Below are 24166 nucleotides of genomic sequence, written 5' to 3'. Positions count from 1 at the left end.
ATTCAGGAATGTTAGGGTTAATGTCCTAAACTCCGTTCTAAACTCTGAGCCAACAAGTTGAAGCAGAAGATGGTTTAACTGTTACTGCAAATTTTATTCATGGCAACCGAAAACGAGGCTGTAGGGAACTCGCGTGTCATGAGGGCTGTAAACGAAAAGTGTCTTTCCGTGGTTTCCGAGATAACCTTCTGGTTTATGGAGGATTACGTCAAAAAGGGCTCCAAAAGCAGTGGAGAGCAATAATTTGGTAAAGGCTTCACGTATTTTTCAGAAGCCCACATTCGTAATCTGAAGAATAAGCATTTTATTAATGGGATTTTATCTGGGACCTTTTGTTGACGTTGCATGCATGCACCATTTATGTCTAGGTCTAAACAGCCGGTTGTCGCCACGATCGAGCAGTGTGGAGACTTTTTGGTCATTCAGTGGTTTACCTTTAACGACTGGGCTGTTTCCTTTCGAAGTTCAGAATTAACCTTTTCGACGTTCGCATTGAAAAGGTTTATTCTGTAGATGCGAATTCGAAAATTACAGACGTTATTTCATTTATGCTGGGCGCAATCAATCACGGAGGACGAAGGAAAAGACTGGATCAATCGAACTGCTCCAAAGTGCAATAACGTGTACGGTGTAGGGGCAGTGATTATGATTTTTTATACGAACAACTTAAGTGCCCACAGAAGTCGTTTCAAAGTCAAAATCTACCTTGAATAGTGTCCCCTCGTCTCGTTTGATCTTAACAATCAAGTTTTTCCGCTGGATCGTGTTCTTTGGAATCGATGAAAGCTAATTTCTGGCGATGGTCTTCGTTCGTGATTCCTACAACAGGGCACTGAACAACGCTTCGCCATGTTCGCCGACAGCGCGGAATCCCCTACAGCCTCGTGTTCAGTCCCGTTGCATAACATTTGCGTAACTATTAAGAAAAGCTTATGGCAGTGCTTTGCCACGGCAAAGTTTCGGCTACATGATACAAACTGGAATGGTTCCCTGCCTCCATTTTATAGGGACCGACAGCTAGCTGCGGTTTAGCGTATGCTATTAGCCCCTGCAATTTGGATGCTGAATATTTAAATTTTTGTGAGGCCAATAGCCAAGCTTTAACATGTACTACGTTTCAGCGCTGACCCCCCCCAATGTACCTGTTCTTGCTAACCTCTGTTGATCACAGTGTGGTAATTTATATTTCAATGATTATCACGGATAAATCATTTTATTTCAAATCAGTAGCTATTTCAATTGCGTTAAATTTTTGATAAATGAACCATTTACGGTCAAGTTTTTATCGGTAACAAAGAAGAAAAAGCAAAATATGCTATCGGCTCCTCCTGCTTGATTTGTGCATTGAGAGGGGAGGGGGTCGTTTCATCATTTACATACACCCGGCAGGATTCTGCCGGACTCATTACCCTCTACCACGTCCTCACGTTTGTGGTAGACTGGTTCCCGTCCCAGACGTAGTCTTCAGACGTCTTATTACAGACGTCCTCTGAGGGCGGGAAAATGTTTGGAACCGATGTGAAAGTCTTTGAAACATGTTTTAAATAAACCAGTTTCATTCTAAAGCCCATACAAGAGATGTAAAACAAAAAGCCCAAAATGCCAGTCTTTACTGTCTTGTCTACATTTTTAATATTGCTAACCACTCACAACTGTGTTCACTAATACGCGAATCACCTCTCAGTAGCTAAATTCATTAAAAAAAAAAAACGCATAACGACTGGAGGCAACCGGAAGACATTCAAAATAAGGTAGCCTATTAAATATCTATACTAACGTATACATAGTAGGTGTGACCAATGACTGAGCTGAAGCACATACATGTATTTAACCAGTTTTTATTTTTGACCAGTTGAGAGGGTCAAGGTTTGAATCTAAGTGGAAGTTAAGCATTTCATAAAAAGGACGATGCACAACGATGATCACCTGCTGATAATTTAGGCCTCTTCATTTGCATTTATCAAAATAACTAGCCCAGCATTTACTGACTGATTACAAAAAAGATGGGAGTAACAGCACAGAAGCCATTTCTGAAACCTTGGATTTTGTGTCAGGTTCCAGCTTGTTAATTCTCAGCGCTGCGTCGCCACTGTCATTGAAACCATGGCATCATGTTGTGTAAAATCAAATATTCTGTTCGATGTGCAAGTATTTCTATTCTGCAACTTTAAATGTAAAGTTGAGAGTCTTGTAGTAAGAACTGTGTGAACTTGTCAGTTCCACAGGCTTCGAGGTCAAATCCACATCATTTTAATCGACCAGAGAAAATACTGCGATCACAATAAACACATTCAGAATCTTATCAAAGAAGTCAACGGTTTATATATATCTTTTGTTACAGAATAATGCATTAAACTGTACAAGTGCTCAGCTGGAATATTTATGTTGTGAAAACAAGTATTAAGGCATATGTACAGCCAAACAACTAATACTACTTAAGACCTTCACCATCTATTTTTGAGCGATTCATTCACTGAATTCCTCCAAAATTTTTTTTTTTGGGGGGGGGGCACAAAATTAAGGAGGCGTACTATTAAGGTACAACAAATATTAAACGTCCCACTGCTCTAAAGGAAAGCAGTAGCATACATGCCAACATTTGCAAATGAAAAAGTAGTACATTTATGACATTCATTTTCAATTCACAACTACACATGCTTCACAAAGAGGTAGAGATTTTGTTTGGCTGTACTGTATACCAGTAATTACATGTGGATCCCACTCTGCACTACAGAAACCATGAGTTTTACTAAGTTGTAATATCACCCCTAAATTATTGCTCCCCATCAAAATGTTATCTTTTTCTTGTGATTAGCAATAGCTGCAAAAAATATGCACTAGCAAATTCCAATCATACACCTACAATAGCTCTGAAGTATCTTGTTCAATCTCATTTCAGTAAATCGTGTTTTCAAAAGAGATTCCCCCAACACATGGACATTACATGGTTTTAGTTGGCTTGTTGAAAATCAGACACAGTAACTAAAGTAAAAGGTGGCTTGATAATGTATGAGAATGGTTTCTCATGGAATTGTACAAATTTTCATGAACAGTCTAGATAAAAGACTCTTAGCATACAGCAGCAATCTGGAAGAAGATGAATGTTATTTTAAACCTGTAATAACATTCACCAAAATCATACTTTATTTTTTTAAACTACAGCACACACTCTAAAATGGTTTGCTCCAAAACCATTTTAAGCATTTACAATTAGAAACTAGCATTTGCAATTATAATACATGTAAAGCAATCCAAATGAAAGAAGCTTGGAAATAGTCCATATACCTCACAATTTGGTCAACACTCTCCTGGGAGATAAACATACAGCTCGGAGTACCAATTTATGTATCTCATACATGCGCCATTGTAATAACTGCAAAACTCTTGACTTGATTTTATTAGCAATGCAATCAATGCATCTCATTTTGGGGGCCCATCTTGTGACAAACTCTGAATAACAATGAATGTTATATCTTCACTTGCAGAAACACCTTCAAGAACTTAAATTGGTAGAACCACTGACCCTACACGGATGAGGTCAATCTGTGGGAACATAATTTAATAACCAGAACAATGCTGTGGATAATTTGATTATGGATCATTCGAAACTCTTTTTACAATAAATAATATTTGTAAATGCTGAAAGATCAACATTTAACCTCTGAGACTAATTATAATTTGTGAAATTGTTGCCCTATTGTTGGCCATCTCGCTGCAAAATCTCCCAAATCCACCCAAATGTAGTAAACCAATACATTCCTCTAGACCCTGCAGTATGTCATGCTTTGCTTTATTACACATTATTTCTAATGGGAGCCAGGAGGGAATAAATAGTTCAAACTCTACAGGTAACCATACATGTAGGGCATGACATAATCAGTGCATAGATTTATTCTGTATCAAAACCCAGTCTTGCACTGAGCAGAAATTGAGAATTTACATGGATGGGTCATACACAGTTTTGAATAATGGCTCTGGCAAACAATCCACAAACTCCTCTTTTGGAGGAAATAGAAAAAACCACAGCTGTAAGGTTCCATACAATAACAAAGGTACAAAGTAAGAGGCCAAAGTAAGCCTTTACCCAACGTATTTACTGTTATTTTAAAGAGGGTAGTCCATTCCATTCAAAGAAATTACATTCAAGAGAGCGTGAGAGATAACATAACATCATAACATGAAAACCAAGGGGTGCAAGTGGAATGTAATCAGGTCCAATTCAGTCCTAGATATAGAACAAGATCTGTCATCTGGAACCAACGTACATTCTACATGTACCTTGCTACCTCAAACCAATAATAATAGTCAAATGAGCAGTGATTCCAATGTAATGAAATCCCTCCACAAAGATATGGAAGAAAAGATAGTTATCAGTCACCAGCCTTGACACTCAGAAGTCATATGCATTTTGGTACACCCTTATGGTCAATGCCAGCAGATTCACATGCATTCCCTTGGTTCTGGTCTCTCATTTTTTACAGTTTTAAAATAGCCATTGGTGCAGAGTTTTTACTACGTACTATTTCTCAGAGGACGTCTTTGCTGTAAATGCATTTCCATTTCTTCCCAGTTGAGTTGATTAAGATGTGCACAAAAGCAGAGCTACATACATGTACCCAAATTAATAAATATCACGAAAATATGTTGCATTCATAATCCCTGAGATTGGGTACTTAAAAAAAATGATTGAATCATCTTCATATAAATTTCCAGCAAAAGTAAAGGAAAGAAACCTGAGTCTCTCCTTCTTGCAATAAACAAACCTACATCATATTCCTGGGGTCAATTTTCTTAATTGTCAAGAGGACATAAAAAGCATTTTATTAATAAGTAGTCACTTTGCTCTGTAATGGATACAGGAACTAGTGACTAAATCCAGAACCCACTTCTACACAATTACATCAAGGTCAAATGAAATTCTCAAGTTCATTTTTTTTACCCAGGCATAATTACTGATTTACAGGCATACTGATTTTGTGCACCAGGAGTCACACAATTTTGAGATGTTCTAAGATTGAATCAGTCTTAAGAACAAAGTAAATTCTCGCAATGGATTCACTGATATTCTAGCAGCACAGAAACTGTAACAAATATGACATGTGTATGACAAATGAGATCTGTGTAAAAAGTTAAATCCCTCAGGGATAAATCATATACCTTTGGTTATTACAGAAATTAAAATATTTTCATCCACATTAGAAATTAAAAATGCACAAAATTATCCTCTCAAGCTATATAAGATACATCTAGCTTAATTCACCGTTTGAAAGTAAATACAGCATAGCAATACTTTGAACACAGTATCATTGGTATAGGTTTTCCCGGTCAATTTGGGTAAAAGAGAACCAATTTAATTTTAGTGCATTGGAATTAAATCAGTTTTTCCACTCAAGTTTTACCAGTGTTTCAAATTGTTAGTCATTCGGATTCCTTTTATAGCAGTGTGTTCAATTTAGAACAGCGTTGTTCTTTTACATAACGCACAATCATCATTCAATTTAGTAAAGTTGGTGCAACTCGAGATTTTTACCAATGTCCTAATTTTCAATTTAGTACAAAAAACAAACAATAAATTTCAAAAAATGAATATTCAAATTAATGTAAGATTAAGAAATGTCAAAAATAAGACAAAGCAAAACAAAAAGCAACAACTAAACTGAAACAGACTTTTGTCTGTGTTTCTGTCTGTTTCCAAAAGAATGTGAACACATTGGTTGTTTTATTTTCATTTGACCGCAAGCTCAAGGTAGTCTTGCTCGTTTCTCTCAAAAGCATCAATCAACCTTTCCCGATCTACCTGAGACACTTAATGAGCATACAACTGTAGTGAAAGGTTGTCTTCGAAGAACATCAGCAAAGTGTCTCCTGTGCCCATAAGTGAAGGGTATTTATACCATTAACAGTCTAAAGGAACCGTTTGACAGTGCATCTTTTAGATGATAGAAATGCCTGCCCAACAATGAAAACGTATGACCAAACACACCTTAAAAAAGTGCCCGCGACATCAGATTGCTCTTTGGTTGAATTGTTAACTTGGGTGATAATTTGTTACATTGAATGACGTAACAGTACTTTTGCCAGTCTTAAAATGAAACCGATTCACTGTTTTACAGCTGCATTCAACTTTTGTGAAATAGAATGGCACAGACTTTAAACTGGCTGATCATTTGCTGAAATTGACAGGGAAAACCTATATTAAACCTAACAATCCTAAATCATCCCACAGGTGAAGGATTGGAGACACTACAGTCTTAACTGATCAAAATACCAGTCTGTACCAGAAATGCCTGCCAGACTTAACTTGTTTTACTTGTATGAATAACATGTACATGTATACATGAACAAATGACAGCTTAGGTCCAGGCATACTGCTTTACATGAAGACCCTTCCAGTTTGTGCATTCCACAGTAAACTCATTCATGCTTCCTCTACAACACACGCATGTGAATGCTCACGCACAGTGTTACTCTCATGAGGCATTGGTGCTTAATCTGCTTATCACAAGGAGTCCATGACAGCAAAGTTTTGTGTCATGATAGATAATCTCAGCATGGATATGACAGTGATTTTTTGTTATTAATCTTAAACACAGAACGCTTACTTGTAAATCACAACAAGACCCTCAGAGAAAAGGTTTGGGTTCTCTGAGTGCCTCTAAATGCAGCAACAAGGAACAGATGCTGCGAGGCAAACTGAGATTAGATGGAATTCCATCTACAGCCTTTGATTTCTCTTCAATCACAGTCTGCAGTAACTGCAACACCGTTGTTGAGTTGTTGTAGGCTGGAAAAAAGGCACCAGTTAACTTAAACAAGAAACAACCTATTGGAAACCTCTACGACTTACTTATGTAGCACTTTAGATAAAGCCAAGTAAGAGGGAACATATTGTTTATCAGCAAATGAAATCATTCTTTCTACTGCTTTCCTGTTCATTCTTTATTTTACACAATGCTTGACTAAATGTATATTCCTGCCTGGAGGGATCATCAACGATGAGGCTAGACATTTCTTGTGGCGTAAAACTTGTATTTTTGTGGTACAGTCATGCCATGTATAGAGAGGAATAATTCCAGGACACATGCTCAATGACCCGCCAATCATATAAAGGGAATTTATTCAGGCATTGTATAGGATTCATTATCAGTGATTATCCTTAACATACAACATCATCATACTGATCAATGATCAGGTGTCTCAGTGTGAGCCAGTAGACTTCACACACAGGACCCCCTACACTGGTGAGAAAGGCTGAGCTAACACTGAATGTCTGTTTTAGTCCAAGCATAGATCTGATACTTGGTGCCTGTTCATTTCACAAAGATCTGACTCTTGATCAGTGATCCCGACGCTGGTTTGCTCCACCCACATAGCACATTCTGGTGTCACTGATCGCGGTTTGGATCTATGTAAAACAAAATGGCCCATGTATATTAGGAGCACAGCCCTTATACATGTACACGAATCTGCCACTTAGACACAGGGTCTCACAACCTTTGACACACGGGTTTGACTCATCATGCCACACAAGAAGAGATAGACAGGCCAATCAATTACAGGGAAGTTAGAATTAATGACACACAGAAACCAACACAACTATTTCCAAAACAAAAAGTAACACATTCATATTCCTATACAATAACGAGCAATGCTTTCCAGTCAACGATATGCCTAGCATACATACATACATGAATATGCAAGGTTTGTGTCCGTTCAGGTGGATATTAGATAATTACATACGTTAACACGTACATTTGTACTCTACAAGAAGTACATACCAACAAGTGTAAATGCCTCAAACGGCTTTACAGGAAGAGGGTTTACTTGTATGGGCCTAGTTATAGTCCACACAAGGTCTGGACAACCCACATTATAGTAACAATAATACATGTATCAAAACATTTATAAGGCGCACAGAACCTTACAGTATCTGTAATTCAAAGGTGCTGATATAATTCACACTATCCATGTGAATGAATCTCTTTTTTAATGGGTCCATACTAAGTACATGTTTATAAGATTGGCACCTCTACACAAGTGCGCACTCATCTTGGCCCCCTTGGACATCACTGTGTTTTTTATGCAGTGCTATCATCAATGCACACAGCCATGACCTACCCATTTCCATTAATAATGTGGAATGTATAGTCTTCTTCTGCTCCTCTTCAATGAAAATTCTCTTTCCAGCTTTTGTTTGATTTAATTAATAACATCAAGATTATTCAGAAACTTTGAAAGGTTTGAAACCCAGATTAAGTAAAACAATGCAAAAAACCTCTCACATGTCTAATATATTTTGCAGATTAGAAATTTTGGAAGAGAGAAAATGTTCACCACAGCCAGTCACACACTTTTGTCATGGGTAATATAAAGAACAAGTTGTCACTATCTTTAAATGCTCTTCTGAAGATGAAATTAAAGAAGGGAGTCTGCTGACCCTCTGAACAAAGAAACCTGTACATGTACCTTTGGTTTGGGTCACATGGAGAGGGAGACTGAGGGCTGGCTCGTAGACAAAAAACATGTTACTGAGTAATCAGGCACAACCCATCACTGTTTTAAATAGTTCAAATTACACTTTATTTCGTTTTGTCTTTTTTTTGTTTTTCTCTTTTATTTCCATACAATTCTAGACAGCTTTTCTCATAGACTGTTTAAGATACGTGTATAAATCGTAACTTTATACAGTCTGACCTCGATGCTGAGTGGTGCATATTTACACCATGGCATCATCAGGCTAGCAATTTAACTTTGACTGTTTTTTACTTGAAAAATCTACTATAAGATTCCTTATCTTGCTTTTAGGGGCAACTGATGGAGTAATTTTGGTCTTCACTTTGCATTATGTACATAACATCACCTGATTCTTACTTCCAGTCGAAACCAGAAGTGTCTTGCAATTTGGAATTTGTAACAGACACAAACTTGCTTTCAATGGTGTTAGTTTCCAGCAAGACAGCATTGCTGAAAACGTGTGCTGGTGACTTCAGATTCAAACCTTTCATCAACTGCCAATCACTGCCTGTATCATTTTCAAATCAGGAATATTTTTAAGATTCAGATCCATCCATATCTTTAACTAGCAACTGCTATCCCCTTTTCATCATCCGTAGGTACACTGTACTGTATGAAGAAAAGCTGAACAAAGAAATGTACGGAAATTGTATTTAATGTATCCTTTTAGAGGGTGTAAAATTTGACTAAAAATACAATGGATACTGATTTATCCATAATCAATAAAATCCATATTGATTTATCTGAGGAGACACCATTATTGCGATAACACAACACTCATACATAATTATTCTTAACCTTGAGGCATGTGTGCCTTTTGGAAAATCAGGATGCCTTTTTGGTTGCAGAAGCATGTAATGTACACGTACCACCTGCACACAAAAGTGGTAACACTAACACTGCAATAATGGTTTTTAAGGGTTGGTGACAATTTGTCAGATGTGTATCATGTGTTTGTCATATTTTGGGAAGGACTGAATGAACATGTTGGTGAGTTACCGAAACATTTTTAACAAAACTCATAAAATGCAGATAACAATGGGTTGCTGAATTATGACTAATTCTGACTGGAAACTAGTATAGTTTGATTTACTTCTTTCCAAAGTTAATAAAGTTTGTAAGAACCACATTTTATGGGTTCTAAAAGACAGGGTCAGTCAGGTGACCTGAACCAAAACTTGCTTAAAGTACCAATATGATACTTAAAACCTGAAACAATCACTTAGTTTTTTAAACCTTATGTTCTTGGTTGTTGTTTGATTCTGAAATGTAAGCTCACATTTCTTTAGTAACTGAACTATTAAAGTCAGCTGTTATTTGTAATGAACAAGTAAAACTTTGTGGGACATATTTATTCATTTCTGGAGGTTGGTGCCATATAATGAACGATCAAGAAATGAAAATTGGATGACTATGCGAATTTTCCACCAAAAAGACAGGGCAGAAGAACATGCTTGGACTAGAGGCAGGATTTAGCAGCAGAATGGAACCAGATATGCAGACACTTAGAGCACTGTAATAACAAACCAATAGTTGGCAATGTTTGGAAATTGTTCGGATTAAGTCAAAGTGTTTTGGGGCATAAATATTTTGGAAGACCAACACTACAAGATTGTAAGAGTACATGTATGTAAATTACCTTTGTGCCACATTACAATACATTACAAAGGTTGGCTGTAAAGTATCATATACATGTACAATGCATTTCACTAGCTTCAGATGGAGCATATATTGTACACTTTCATTCATTCTTCAAAGAGACACTTACTTCTTATATCATGTGGCTTTTACATGTAAACATAGCACTGAATAGATTAACCCAAATTTATTCATCTACATGTACATGTAAATAGCCTCTAGTATGGAGCTGTAACAGTTAAGAATGCTTTCTTATCTGTACCAACTAGACGAAATACTGAGTTAAAAATGTGACAGTGCACCTTTTATTGCTGGCAGATGACCATGATTTTTACATGAGACACAGTCACAGGAGAACACATTCACTGTCCTTCTTTTGTGTACCCCCATCTTTTTTCTCGATAATCTCTAGTAATGTCTTGAAGATGTCCACTACACTCTGCAACAGTGAAAAACAAAATCAGAAATTATTTGGCAAAACATGACACAACAGAATACGCCTGAAAGACAAGAAACTGAATGTCAACTCAAATTCTGGGTTGAGTACTGGATGGAAACCACAGCGCATCATTCATACTGCTACAAAAAATATTCAACTTCCCACATCACAGCAGTCAACTGTCAAATGTTTGGTCAGAGAGTTCCAATAGTAAAAATAATGAAAGTTTTAACTTTCTCTTAACCATTTCACTCTCAATGGCTGAATTCGGCTTGTTCTCGTCTGTTCAAGAACAGCTTGACTTGTTGTTTGTTAGTAGGCCACTCAAATGCCGGGAACGTACAACCGGTTGTTGCATGGAACATGGCAGCATCCATGTACGTTCTTTCAGAGGAAACTTGGAAAGCTTGGCTGAATTCTTTTCTATTTAAAAAGGAACATTTATTTCTTTGCTATGGAAAATGATTATTGTTAATTTTGTAACATTCATTTCCCATTGTCTCTGGCTTTGTGAGCCATCTCGTTATCTTTTGCGACTGTTCAAAAATCATAATCTCACAAGTTTTTCCGTGTGTTCCTGTAAAACCCTGACGAGGAGGTGGTGTGTAATCCTGTTCCAAGAACATCTTGGATTGTAAAAAGCAATGATGTCAGAAACATCACACAAAACTTGAGCAAATGACCAAGGTTCAGCACTAGTTCACTTTGCAAAGGACTGTGGTTGTGGGATTTTGTTGTTTTAAAGGGTCAAAATATTGGGCCAAAAATAATACCATTTGGGACAAGTTTCTTGTAGAATAATACTGCCAATAAGCAGTTAAAAAAGTAAGTTACTAAACTGTAACTGTTAAGAGGTTACATGTGAACAGTTGAGGTAATTTACATGCAAGGAGGTAAAGACTCATTTCAATAGACCGGAAATATCTATGATTGTTCTGGACCAATGAAAGTACATGTATGGTATAGTATCCAAGACACAACGTAACAAATTGTTCTTGTAGTGAGCTAGTTCAGTATTTTAAAAGATAAGGTCACTTAAGAAAAGAACATGACTTTACACCAGTTTGAAGTTTGAAAATGTTAAGTGTGTATGTGTCGTATTACAGCTGTGGTGATAGGGTAAACCTTGTGTGCTTGCACTGATGTTCCCTAACAACCTGCAACATACTTCATTGTGAATGGTTTCAAACATTTTGCTGGGAGTTAACAGCCAATTAACTTTTGCTGGGAAGGGACAGGTAGGTATTTCAATCATAGATCAGATTCATGGAGGCATAAGATGATAGCCTAGTGGTTAGGGTTTGAGAACAATGAACACAAAGTCAGGGGTTTGAATCCAGTTGCTACTGCTTACATGTACATGTTGTAACCTTGAGCAAGTCACTTCACTCCCACTAGGAGGGGAGTACTTGATACTGGTACATTTTAGGGCAGGCATGGTTGTTGCATTAGATGTTTGTGCCTGAAATGACAGCATTGAGCTGTTTACTCCCAAGGGAGCTGAGATGGTTTAGGAACGAGGGATAATAATGATGTAAGGTTCAATCGTAACGTGGTTCACGGAGACACCATGTGATCTATCTCTTCTGTGAGCAGGTGTGGTTCTGATATGAACCAGGGGCTCGATGTTTGAAGCAGCTTGCTCTGTTTGTCTTTAGGAGAATGCAGGATTTTGGATATAAACCACTCTCCAGCCAGAATCCTGCATTCTTCTGAAGACGAACAGAACAGCTGTTTGAAACATCCAGTCCCCCCCCCGGTTCTTACCAGATCCACACCTGCTCACGGAAGATGCAGATCACACGGTGTCTCTGCAAACCATGTTACTATTGCTACACGTACCTTAACAATGTAAGATTCCTTTATCAGATTCCTGAGAAAGTGTGTTTTACAAGTCAACATTATTTTAATTACTTTTATCATCACTCTGAGAGCTACCAAATATGATACGTATTGTGTTTTGGGAAATAAATTCTTGATCTGAATACACAAGATGCTTTGGGCAGAAATATTACGATGTGCTGCATTTAATCTGTCATGTTACATCAACCTTAACATGGCAAAGGTATTCATGAATGGATGTTAACTTGACACAGGAACCAATCGGCACATTCGCAAAGTGCAAATTGTTGACTAAGGGGAGGGATACTTTGTACATTTTCCACTGACCTCATTCTGCTTTGCTGAAGATTCAATGAAGTTTGCATTCCATGAATTTGCTAATTCTTTACCTTCAGCTGTAGATATAACCCTGTGAATGAAAACACAGCTATTTGTTTAGAGCTGGGACAGGGTAATATGCAATAACTTATTTGACAGTAGCCCGAAACATTGCAGAGGTCAATATTTGTATAATGGTCTTCAGTACCTGGCAGAGACTCCAAATGACATTACAATTTGGGAAAATGAAGCAATGAACGAGGAAATCCTACAGTTAAAGAGCACCACCAATATCAATATACATAGCCTTGGTCAAGGCGTTCATCATTCGTCTCAGTGCAGAGCGCACCAGCTGCTCACTGAATTAGTACGTACCTGTGTGTGTACGTACATACACGTACCGGCTTACATTACAAAATCAAGGCAAAGAGCGACCCCACGCGGCCTAAGAAATATGCAAATCAGCTGAACCAGTACACACGCCCTGGTGCAACCATCCGTAGAAGGTGTATTGGGCAGTGCTCATTATGCTGATGTAACCACGTCCCAAAAGAGGTCTTGGGTTACAACTTTAAATTTTATTTCTTCATGACTATGTTTTCCTTTTGCATACTTAAATTGTTCTTTCCTGAGCTTTGACTTTTCTACTGGTGAGCAGTGTTGCAGTGGTGAACCTTTGATCTATTACCTGTTCCTTTTGTCAAATAGCCTGCTCTTTCATCAGTTTATCTTTAATGTTCCTGCTTTCCTAGGAGATCACAGGATGCTCCTTGTATCCACTGCCTTTAATCTCTGACTAGTACACCAGTGTGTACAGTCCCAGTAAACTTTTCAGGAGATCAGCAGCATGTTGGGACACTTAATTCCTAGTTGTTGTTCATACCTTACTCCAAGCTGTGAAAGCCAAAAACTTCTGCTAAGTGCTCATCTGCCTAGATACTAGATGACCAATCAGTATTGGAGTCGTGTGTGGCACTTTTTAAGTTGTCCAATGAGAGCTTGAGCTAGTTATGAGGCAAAGGCATGTTCTGGGGAGCAGTTTGCCCAAGAGTTTTGGCAAGCTGGGCATTCCAAACTTTGCAGTCATGCTGACTACATGCCTGTCGAACTCTGTCTGCACACTGCACTACTTTTCTTTGGACTGGAGGACTTCAAAATCCAAGTCTTCCCCTTATGTTCACGAGTGTTGGCTCTCTGTCTTAGGCTCTCTATCTTAGGCTCTCTATCTTAGTTACTTAACTGCATGTTCTGAAAGAGGGTGCCGGACAGGAGTTTCTGTAGTCCAGCTGAAGAGCTGTCTCCAGGCCTCTCAGCCACCAAGCTACATATATGAGACTTGCAGACACAGCACAAGTACACCAAGGCATCTGCGACACTAATCACCAGCATCAACCTTGCAAGATCCGCAAGTATCCTTTTACGTAACATTTCTTCTGCTGAACTTTGCCCTTCACTTTTGCCGACTGCCTACACAACACAACAGACTCCTGTCATCCCACCTTGGAATGACTCGTCGCAACTCACCTTGGAATGACTCGTTGCAACTCACCTGTACATCTTGAACATTGGCGCCAAATCTTTTCCTGAGCTTAAAGTGTATTTTAACTTAGCAGGATCCTGCATTCTCTGTAAACCTCATATTTCACTTTGTGGCCATCTGAATTGGTGTTCTCTGCATTTACTTTGTATTTCTCATATTGATTAGCTGGCTCTTTTCCTCCAATAAAGCTAAATCTCTTTTGTATCCTGAATAGTGCGAAGTCAAGATTTTTTTCAAAAGGGAATTAAATTAACATGAAATTTGGTTCCTGCTATTTTGAAATGTGAACCACGGGTTACACTAATGACAAGAGCTGTGGTTTTAAATATGCTTTTGGATTGGTTCATTGCTACATAGCAACTGCATAATTCAAGTCAGTCGTAAGGTGAAAGGTTAACTGAACGCACACGTGGCTATACAGGTACATGACAAGTCAACAATATTTATTTTACCAGCTGATCAGAGTAATCAGAGATCGAGTTCGCCTTTGCTTTGCTTTACTGATTGCGATTGATTTTTTTCCAACAATTTCAATTGGTGGACAAACGTTATCTGGCTTCATCAGTTGCAACACAGACTTGGTCAGCGACCTCCGGTTTTCCATTGACAAATCAAATGACAATTGTCACAACTTGACTGCTTCCCATGGAGTTGTCCGTAACGGTATCGACCCTGCTGGTGTGTTTCGCGGTATCATGCAGTGCATGGACACGCAGCAAAAAAACAATTTCCTGTAGCCTGTTGGCAAATTCAGGAAAAACATTGTGACCCAACAGGAAGTATTCTAGTATTGCTCAGCATGAAAATCACCCACAACTAATTTATCTGCAGTGGAATTCAAGCAGCAAGACAATTAACTTGTTGGCTGCAGTCGTCTCGGAAGGTCGGTCATTTTACATGGTTATCATGCATGCCAGTTCACATTGATGCATTATGCATATGTATACTTTGCTGAGATCGGTCATTGTGCACTCATCGCACGCCTGCATCTATTTATATTTCACATAGGAGGTCATGCGCTAGAAATCTAGCGCAAAGTAAAGAAAAACATGAGCTTCCACGGACGGTTGCACCAAAACGTTCGACCTGGTTTAGCTGATTTGCATGTTTCTTAGGCCGTGTGATGTCGCTCTTCGCCTTGATTTTGCAATGTAGCAAGTATGTAGGTACGCAGGTACGTACTAGGTCAGGGAGCGGCTTGTGCGAGCTGCGCTATGCTGCAACAAATGACTTGACCAAGGCTACATTAAGTTTATCCCTTTCTTGAACAATTCAAGCAGGTTAACACTGAAAAAAAACTTATCATTTCAGCACTACTGAAAGTGCATGTAGTTTACATACCACCCATGAACTCCACCTCCCCAAAAAAGCCTGAGGGGTAACATTAGCATGCATGCGATACATGGTACATGTACTGTTGAGCCTTGTAAATAAGAGCACTCTTAATACAACATTCACAATTTTTTTGGCCCCAATCCATTCTTTTCTCATTGTTTACATTCCCGATTATAAAAGGTTCCTGTTACATAATGTTCAAAGGACCTCCTGTTTACGAGGTTCAACTGTGTAATGTACTTTGCATGTCATTCACTAAGTACATGTCAGTCATTATTACATTATTAAAATACATTGCCACACACTCTACTGCTTTGTGTGCGTGTTGTTTCGTGGTCTTATTCTGTGTAAACTTTAATGAAGCAAGTATGACCTACATGTACACTGACTAAAGTGCAGCCTGAATACAAAAATACAAAATATACGAATAACTCGGACTTGAAAATGCTGTGACATTGTTTTCAAAAAAGGGGAAACACTGTGTGGACGTGTGCAAGTCCACACTTCTTCTTTCACCTCATTCTGTGGACCTCTTTTGTTTGGACATCCATATTAGGTTTGCCATATTTGTGCATACCGGACACACAAGGTAGAAATAGGATGTACCTTTGGCCTTGCCAATGGGGCATTAAAAATATGCTGATCGCAACTTTGACATTCAAAATTGGAAGACACAACCAAAACCAATTGCCATATTCAAAAACTCTTTTACTGTCTGCAACCAATACCATCTGTAGTGTTTTTAGGAGGGGTCAATATACAGGTTTTCCTGGCCAATTTAATAGATTTTTCAGTATTATGACAAAGTGCTCATTTTTGTCTAAATTATGTAAATTTATGTTGAGATCAAGATTCAATTAATTAATATGGTTGTTCAAGTTATAAATAAAAGCATGCAGTTGCACACTTAAAAGAAATTGCCAACTGAATTAACAGTAGGCAATTAAGATTTATATTGGCCACAATAGTGAGCTGTGTACATGTAAGTTTGATCCTTACCTTTCCATGTGAAGATCCTTCTTGTTGCCAACAAGAACCACAGGAACACTAGAATTAGAGGAAATAAAGTAATTTATGTGTACATTGTACACATACAAGAGATCTTCCTCATCATTAGATTCTGAAAATGATGTGTTCTTGACTTTTCTACTCTTCAGCTTTCTACTAAAAGGTAGAAAGTTGTTGATTATAACTTCAAACCAGTGGCTTTAAGGGGGTCCAGGGGAAAATTAATTTGAGTAATGAACTCCTTCCATGGGACCATCAAATTAGCCAACTTCTATTCATCAAAATTAGTGACACTCCAGGAACAGTTTGCTGATCTGGCACAGAGTGACTGATGTAAGAAGGGGGGGTTCTGCAAAATTCACATGGTTTGAGGGTGGATAGTTGACGTTACCTCACCAAAGTATTGCAAGCTGACAAGCTGCAAAAGAATAGATCTTGAGGCTAAGCAAAGGGCACTGGTTTATCAACTTCCAACATAGTGGGAAGCTAATATTGACTAAACTATGTTATTTATACGAAAACAAATTAAATGCCCCACCATCTTTTTATGTGACGCTAGGCTGATGTTCATCTGTACATGTGCATACCCCTATATATGCAACAGCTCTACAAGTGCTTTGTAAAGTGCAGGTAAGCAGGGCCATAGTTTACTGTCAAACCAGTTGACCATACAGGGTTGGCCCACTAGGACAGGTTGGGCAGGGAGAGTTATCCTGCTAACTGACTGTATCCATTTCAAACTTTTGTGGGGTGGTACCGGTAGTTTTTGAACAGGATATTCTTCTAATTTCTTATTAACTCAAACTTCTCAGGACTGCAAAGCATGCATGTACTTTTTGACATGCGGCATATCTTGAAGCTGTGTCACTGAAATAATGGATAGAACATGATTTTGACCCTCAAAATTCATTTTCTCATACCCACAAAGAATCTGCAAATTTTGACAGTAAGGTTGAGTGCAGTAATGCAGAGCTGGATTAAAAAAAGGAAATTAATGATGAATTTCAACAAAAGGATTCTGCAAGAAGAGTTCTGTAGATCACCTATTTCTAAATCTTACTTACTTGACATTGCCTGTTGTATCCAAGAGCTTCTCATGAATAATTTTCACCACATCAAAACTGTTTGAAAAGATGCAAGAAATAGAGTAAAGGTTGAAGACCTGTGTATGGTGATGCTGCTAGAGAACGGAATGCTGAGTACATGTAGATGTATATTTTCAAACCTGTTTCTCTTCTTGTTAACGTTACCTCAAAATAACTGCCAAGAAACAAAACCATTTGCTCTTATGTAACACACTGCCCTGCCATAGGCTTCATCATTTTATTAAATACAATGTACATGTACTTGGTTCACCAGTACGGTTGTTTTTTATTCTTTGGGACACTGATCTTGTTTAATTGATGTTAATTAATTCAGCCACCAATACAAAGGAATTCATTTGAGAGTATAATGAAAAGCAGTTTTGTCTAAAAGCTTTCTGTCAATTCTTTCAAACTGAAAAGAAATGCTTTTTTGTATTTTAAGGTAGAAAAAGCACCCGTTACAATTTTTGTAGACTGCTGACAGGTGCACACATACTGTACATGGAGACTTTCTGAAATGTATTGTACATTACATTGATGGGCATTAGGCAACTTGGTTGCAAAATTTATTAGCATGCAATGACATTAGTTCAAAATTAACTCCTACATGCCTAAAACCCAGGGTTTCTTGACAGAACTTGTTTGTACTTGGCACGCCTATGAAGGCTTCGATTATGATTAGTACATGTGTATCAAACAGACTGTTTTGTTTTTGAGTTGATTTACAGTTCACATCCTAACATATTTTGCTTTGTACATGAGCACTTTTCACTGTGAGCAGACAGTAGGAAAGGTTTTTTTTACCCTAACATACTCATCTGTCCCTGAAAAAATGGACACTTTTAAAATGGTATGTCAGATTTCATATTATTGGAGTAAATATGACTGCAGGAGAAATGATAAAGGCTCTATGCTGTTAAGAAGTACATTGTGATGACATGGGAACAAAACATGTACAAGGACCAAGATGCAGGGCCTTTCAGGGGAAGTCTTAGCCAATTTAAAGAAGAGAGAGGGGTCAAAATTAACTTCAATCTCTTGGTGGCATGCAGGGCCAGCAGAAGTGCACCGCACTTGCCCTTGTGAAAATTTGGTGGCCCAGGTTGAGTACATGTAATGAAATCAATCTTCTCTACCAAAACAGCTGATTGGTCATCCTGGCTGGATTGAAATGCATTTTTTGCGGCCAAAAAAAACTAGTTCTGCTTCTGGTTACACGAATGATCCTATATATTCAGTGCAACTGTAAAATCTATATTGGTAAGTTAGAAAAACACATTTAAAATTTAAACAAAAAAGGAAAAAAAATCCTGTCTTCACAAAACACTTCTCAACAATTTTTCACATCTAAAAGGTTGTATTTTTTGTTTGCCTGCCTACTTTTGCAACATTTAAACATAAATTTCCGTTATTTTCACAAGTTCCCTTCGCATTTCATTATCACGGTGGTGAAAACATGCACCCAATATTGCTCAATGCATAGAAGCAAGGCTTCACTGGTTCCCGCTACGCCGCGCCCTGCCAAAGAAGGTGGGATAATGATGCTGCAACCAGTCCATGCATCCCCATGCAACTCTATAGCGGCACATCGAGAAAAAAATGATGTCACAGGAAGATTTCTACAACTTAATTTCTAGAACTTGATTTGTTGTCTATATATGTACTTTTTGTGGTCACAGACTTAATTTGTGGCTATATTGCTTGTACTTGACAGTCGGCCTGATGCAGACTCAACGCGACATGACCTAAAAGGTTTCTTTGGTGTCCGCGGGCGTTTAAATGACATTGTTAGAAAATGATACCAGTCAACATATCAGTACCCAGATCGTTTGCACGTGTATGAGCTGTATGCATGATTTTGCAATGAACATAACGTCGCACTGGGCACTACATGCGTATGTGGCACATGACCGCAGCGCATTATAGCAGGCAATCACGGCTGCGTGGACTGTGGAAATTATACTGTCAACTTGGAAGTGCTGCGCTGGTGATTTTAAACACGAGTCGTAAATGTCATAAAAGTTTTGAAAATGTGGCAATATTCCTCAAATGACCACTGTCCTGCCTGGCCATCGTTTTTGGAGAATGCAGTGGCCCAATGAATTTTTTGGTGGCCCCGGGCCAGTAGACCGCCACTAATTTTGACCCCTGAGAGAAGTTGCACCCGTGGACGTCAATAGAAATCTTAAGTAATATCAGATAATTTCCTTTTCACCTTTTTTGTGATGTGACTGTATAGACAAGGACGTAACCATGTATCGTGAAGGTGAGGGACTGTGGGAAGATGGAATACTCATCCTGGCCTGCTGTGTCCACGATCTTCAGTTTGTACTCTTGATTGCCAAGTTTGATCATTTTTTCAAAAGCTGCAATGCAATGAAAATATGATGAATTTCTGCCCCAAAATTTAGCTACCAATGTTCTTCCTCTTGGAAGTTTGTACATGTACTTGTACATGCAGATTACATATACTTACAGTAATTTGGTGAGAATTAAAAGCTGTTACTAAGGTTGCATGTACCATGTAGGCTGGTGGTACATGTATGCATAACATGTACATATATGTGTCTTCAACTTGAAGGGTTTATAACTTGCTGAAATGCACATGGGCATCTAAAGTTTAAAAATGTGTACATGAGTTTGGTGCCACCAAAAGAGATTTTCTGGTAGAAAAAGCACCTGAGAGCTTTGGGTGCCATTTGCCCCCCTTGGCAGTGGGTAATGGGGGGAGGGACTTTCCCCCTCCACAAATTCCTGGTGCTCCCCCAGATGACCCCCACTAAGAAAAATGGATGAATGGATATTGAACAAGGCTAACAAAAGCTTGCCCAAAACAAACCACATGCCTGAAAGCTGGTGTCCCTCCATAAGATGCCGGCCCCCCCATAAGATGCTGGTGCCCTTCACTAGTAAAATTCTAGCTACGCCACTGCTCCTTGGTTGTAAAAAAAACACCATGGACCACTACACCACAGGCAACAATAGTTAAATGTATGTTCCTAGAACGAGCACTGGATGAAAATGGCTTATCTTCATAATTGATGCTCTTTGTTTACAAATTGAACTAGATCGTTCCAAGTGTTGAGACAACAGCTGATCTGGTATATTGAGGTACATGTACATATACATGTAGGTTTGAAAATTTCAAAATATTTGATAATCACTAACAAGCTTGTGAGTACATGAAATGACCATTTAACTAACAAAACTTAGACACAGTCGCTTACTTCGATGTAACTTACTGTTTTCAATGGTTGGGTCGTAAGCATCCACAAACTGGTTCTCCACAAACTGTATGGTCAATGATGACTTCCCTGCAATACGTCAACAAATGCGAAACAAGTAAAAATGCTCAGTGATTCAAATAATTTCTCCTTACTCTGGGCAAACAACAACCGTAAAGATATTTTCAAAGCCATGCAATCTCTGGTGTTTCTCAGTTTTTGTGAAATGCTTAGCTATTCAGCCTGGGGAAGGGAGGTCAGATGAGTGTTTTAGTATGCAAAAACAAAACATTGTATCCATATGGATACAAATTCTGTAAAGTGTGTACTTGTATGTGAAAATCTTAGGAAATTTACAGGAAAAGAGGTATTTGTCTGCAATTGAACATGTACAATGTACATCTTTTGAGCATTTCGGGCTTTTGACAAAAAAATCCATTTGTTTTAAAATTCAACCAACATCAAAACAATCAACAGATTGCACATATTAATTGATTGCACCCAACATACACCTGTACACATAAACAGGCACCAAAATCATCTTTTGATTTCAAAACCAACTCAAATGAACAAATGCTGCAGAATTACACGTACATTCATTCTAGGCATATTGTACATGGATATCATCACATTCAGACATGCCTTTTTCACTTACCAGTTCACGTTAGCTATTGAGAGAGTGTTTTGTCAAGTGTCAACGGTGAAAAGCGACTTGACTTGTATGCTTACAGGTATGTGACACTCAGTGTACGCGTACAGTTTTACATAATTTTGAAAAAATGTTATAATTTTGTTATAGTTTCCTGTTTCCTATTTAACCAGTTGGAAAGCCCCTTAACTGAAATTATGTTTCTTTTGGGCAATCCAGCGCAAGCTGGTTAATATTATGTCCTTTATGTTTTGCTTCAAATGTTTCAATGTATCTTTGTGCACCTGACGTCTTTGTAAATGTATCCCAAGAACTGAAATAAATAAATGTATGGCGTAAGTTCACGTCACTAGAATCTCTATGGAATTGTACAGTTTCATCAATAAACAGTCCAGTTCTTCAAGTACAAAATTCTAAAAAGAGAGCTTAAAAATATCGGTGCTGCCTTTTGGTTTCCAGAAGTAGGCCTACCCTCAACATATCAGTGTTCAGTGCAACCTTGTATATTGTGCAAATCTATTGTACTTCATCCTAAAATCATTTGCCTTTGAATGCAATCCATTCATAGGATAATCACCTCTGGAGGGAATACAATAAATTTGCACAAGAATAAAGATTGTGCTGAATATTGGTAATGTCTTTGACCATATAGTTGCCAGGTCCTTCATTTTGCCACGTATCGTCAAGTCTCAGTGGTCTTTCACGGCAAGTAGGCCTATGTGGAGAAAGCGAAATAAGAGACCCGGCGACTACATTGTCGTGGACGTTAGGCCTATGGATTTGTTACGCCCCAACTATAGCATAAGTCCCAACTATAGTTGGGCCCGTCCAAACTAGGGTGCTACAGTTGGGCCGGCCCAACTACAGCAGAGAGGTCCTATGAGAATGATGTGCCCAGCATGTGTCAAAGTCATATTGTTTACAAATGTCATGTCACTGGTCATAAGGCTAAATGAACAGATGAAGTGCCACATTTTAGATGAATTGTGTCAAGTGTGAGACACACAGACTTGGATAATGTTGAGACATTTGCCACAGACATTGGTCGACAATAGTTGGGCCAGCTCAACTGCGGCACTAAAGTTGGGACTGTCCCAACTAAAGTAGGGACTTATGCTATAGTTGGGGCGTAACAGATTCAATACGACAACTCAAAGTCACAACTCCATGAGACTTTGGACCAGTGTAATTTACATGGGATTGTAACGCTATGGGTTTTTTGAATCCAACTTTTTGAGGTAAATGATCCAGCCGCTCAAATTCCACTTCTGCAATCAAGTTTTCCTGTGAGAGCAACCGTGAGGTACCTATAGCTCTTGAAAAGGGTGTAATTGATGGTTTCAGAGCATGAGAGCGAACGTTTTTTGAAAAATCACATTGTGCATGCATCAGGCTGGCCAATGGCCAAGCTTGCTCCGCATCTCAATTTGATCATTTTCGGAGACAGGGGGACAGTATCTTGTTTTCATTCCATGACTGTCTTTACTGTTATTACTGTGACTTGTACCTCATGGACATGATGGCGTGCAATATGCACTGTGCTGTGTGCAGTGACAGATTGCAAGATCTTAGAAATCCCCCCCCCATCTCCGAAAATGGTCGAACCGAGATGCTGAGCTGAGATGCGGAGCAAGCTTGGCCATTGGCCAGCCCAACACATATATGGGGCATGATGCATATGCAGGAATGGAGCAATCGTTTTCGAGTGGAAACGAAAAATGTTTTGTTTGGCGGTGACACTCATGTGAGTCATGACTCATTATATTCCTCTGTGAATTGACATCACATAGGGCTCTAGACTAGGCCACCATAGCCATGTTGCGTTGGTCACGATCATGTTGTTGATACATGTATTAAGCCTAGGTAGTGACTCACTATGTCATGACATGTATGTGGCAAATGATTTGGCAACTGCTTCAGTGCTTGGCAAATTTGCTGAAATCTAGGCCTACTCGACTCACCAACGGATCTGAAGCCCATAACGGCAATACACCTGTCTTTTTGAGGAGGTGGCATTATCGACAACTTTAATGATATTCTTTTCAGCGCAAGGTGGGGAAACTGTACACGAACTGCATGAACTAGGCTTTACAAAGAACGTCAGACGTTGAAACAAGTGACATGAGTGTACGTGAGTTCCCAGCGCGTACATGACCGACTAAAAAAGCCGAAGTTACGGCTGGAAATTACGCACGAGCCTAAGGAAGTGGCTGCGGCCAGTTCCCGTTGAGTTGTATGTACATTCCGGCCGTAGCCAAGTGACTCGGACACGGCCTTGTGATGTTTCAACTGCCTGACGCAGCTACGCTGAATTTTCACGAAACGGATTTAGGCACCAGTCTAAACCATCAGGACAACCTCGTACACATTACACGTCCTATGTGTTATACCGAGCGTCAGAACGAAAATAACCTCTGGGTATGAAGCTATTGTAACGGCGGCATATGTTTGTCATTTTTGTTGAGGGTGCGTTCGCGCGGTTACTCCTGTCAATGGAGTAGGATGCGTGCGCGTTGCACTTGGGTCGACCCCTGGGTCTAGCTGTACACTTTAGCGAGAGCTCGCTGACCCGCG

General features: G+C 38.8%; 1 protein-coding gene across 2 annotated transcripts; it reads right to left on the bottom strand.

Annotated features, from left to right (window-relative positions):
• Positions 1 to 1608: 1608 nt before the first annotated feature.
• Positions 1609 to 23868, bottom strand: rheb (Ras homolog, mTORC1 binding). Of its 2 annotated transcripts, XM_022231419.2 has the most exons (8): positions 23554 to 23868; positions 20962 to 21033; positions 19935 to 20085; positions 17699 to 17755; positions 16626 to 16673; positions 12761 to 12842; positions 10455 to 10591; positions 1609 to 9138 (listed from the first exon to the last, which is right to left on the bottom strand). In XM_022231419.2, exons 1-7 carry the CDS (start codon positions 23606 to 23608, stop codon positions 10499 to 10501), a joined length of 558 nt encoding a protein of 185 aa, XP_022087111.1. In that variant the 5' UTR covers positions 23609 to 23868; the 3' UTR covers positions 1609 to 9138; positions 10455 to 10498. The 2 variants fall into 2 exon arrangements, with proteins under 2 accessions (XP_022087111.1, XP_086995741.1); XM_087139615.1 differs by having other exon boundaries at positions 1609 to 10591; positions 23554 to 23866.
• Between the last annotated feature and the right edge of the window lie 298 nt (positions 23869 to 24166).

The sequence above is a fragment of the Acanthaster planci genome, linkage group LG08 (assembly GCF_054643075.1).
Source record: "Acanthaster planci isolate LZ-2023a linkage group LG08, COTS_SCS, whole genome shotgun sequence".
NCBI classification, from domain to species: Eukaryota; Metazoa; Echinodermata; class Asteroidea; order Valvatida; family Acanthasteridae; genus Acanthaster; species Acanthaster planci.
Note: the sequence above shows the minus strand (reverse complement) of the source record. Positions and strands in the feature narration are given on the sequence as shown.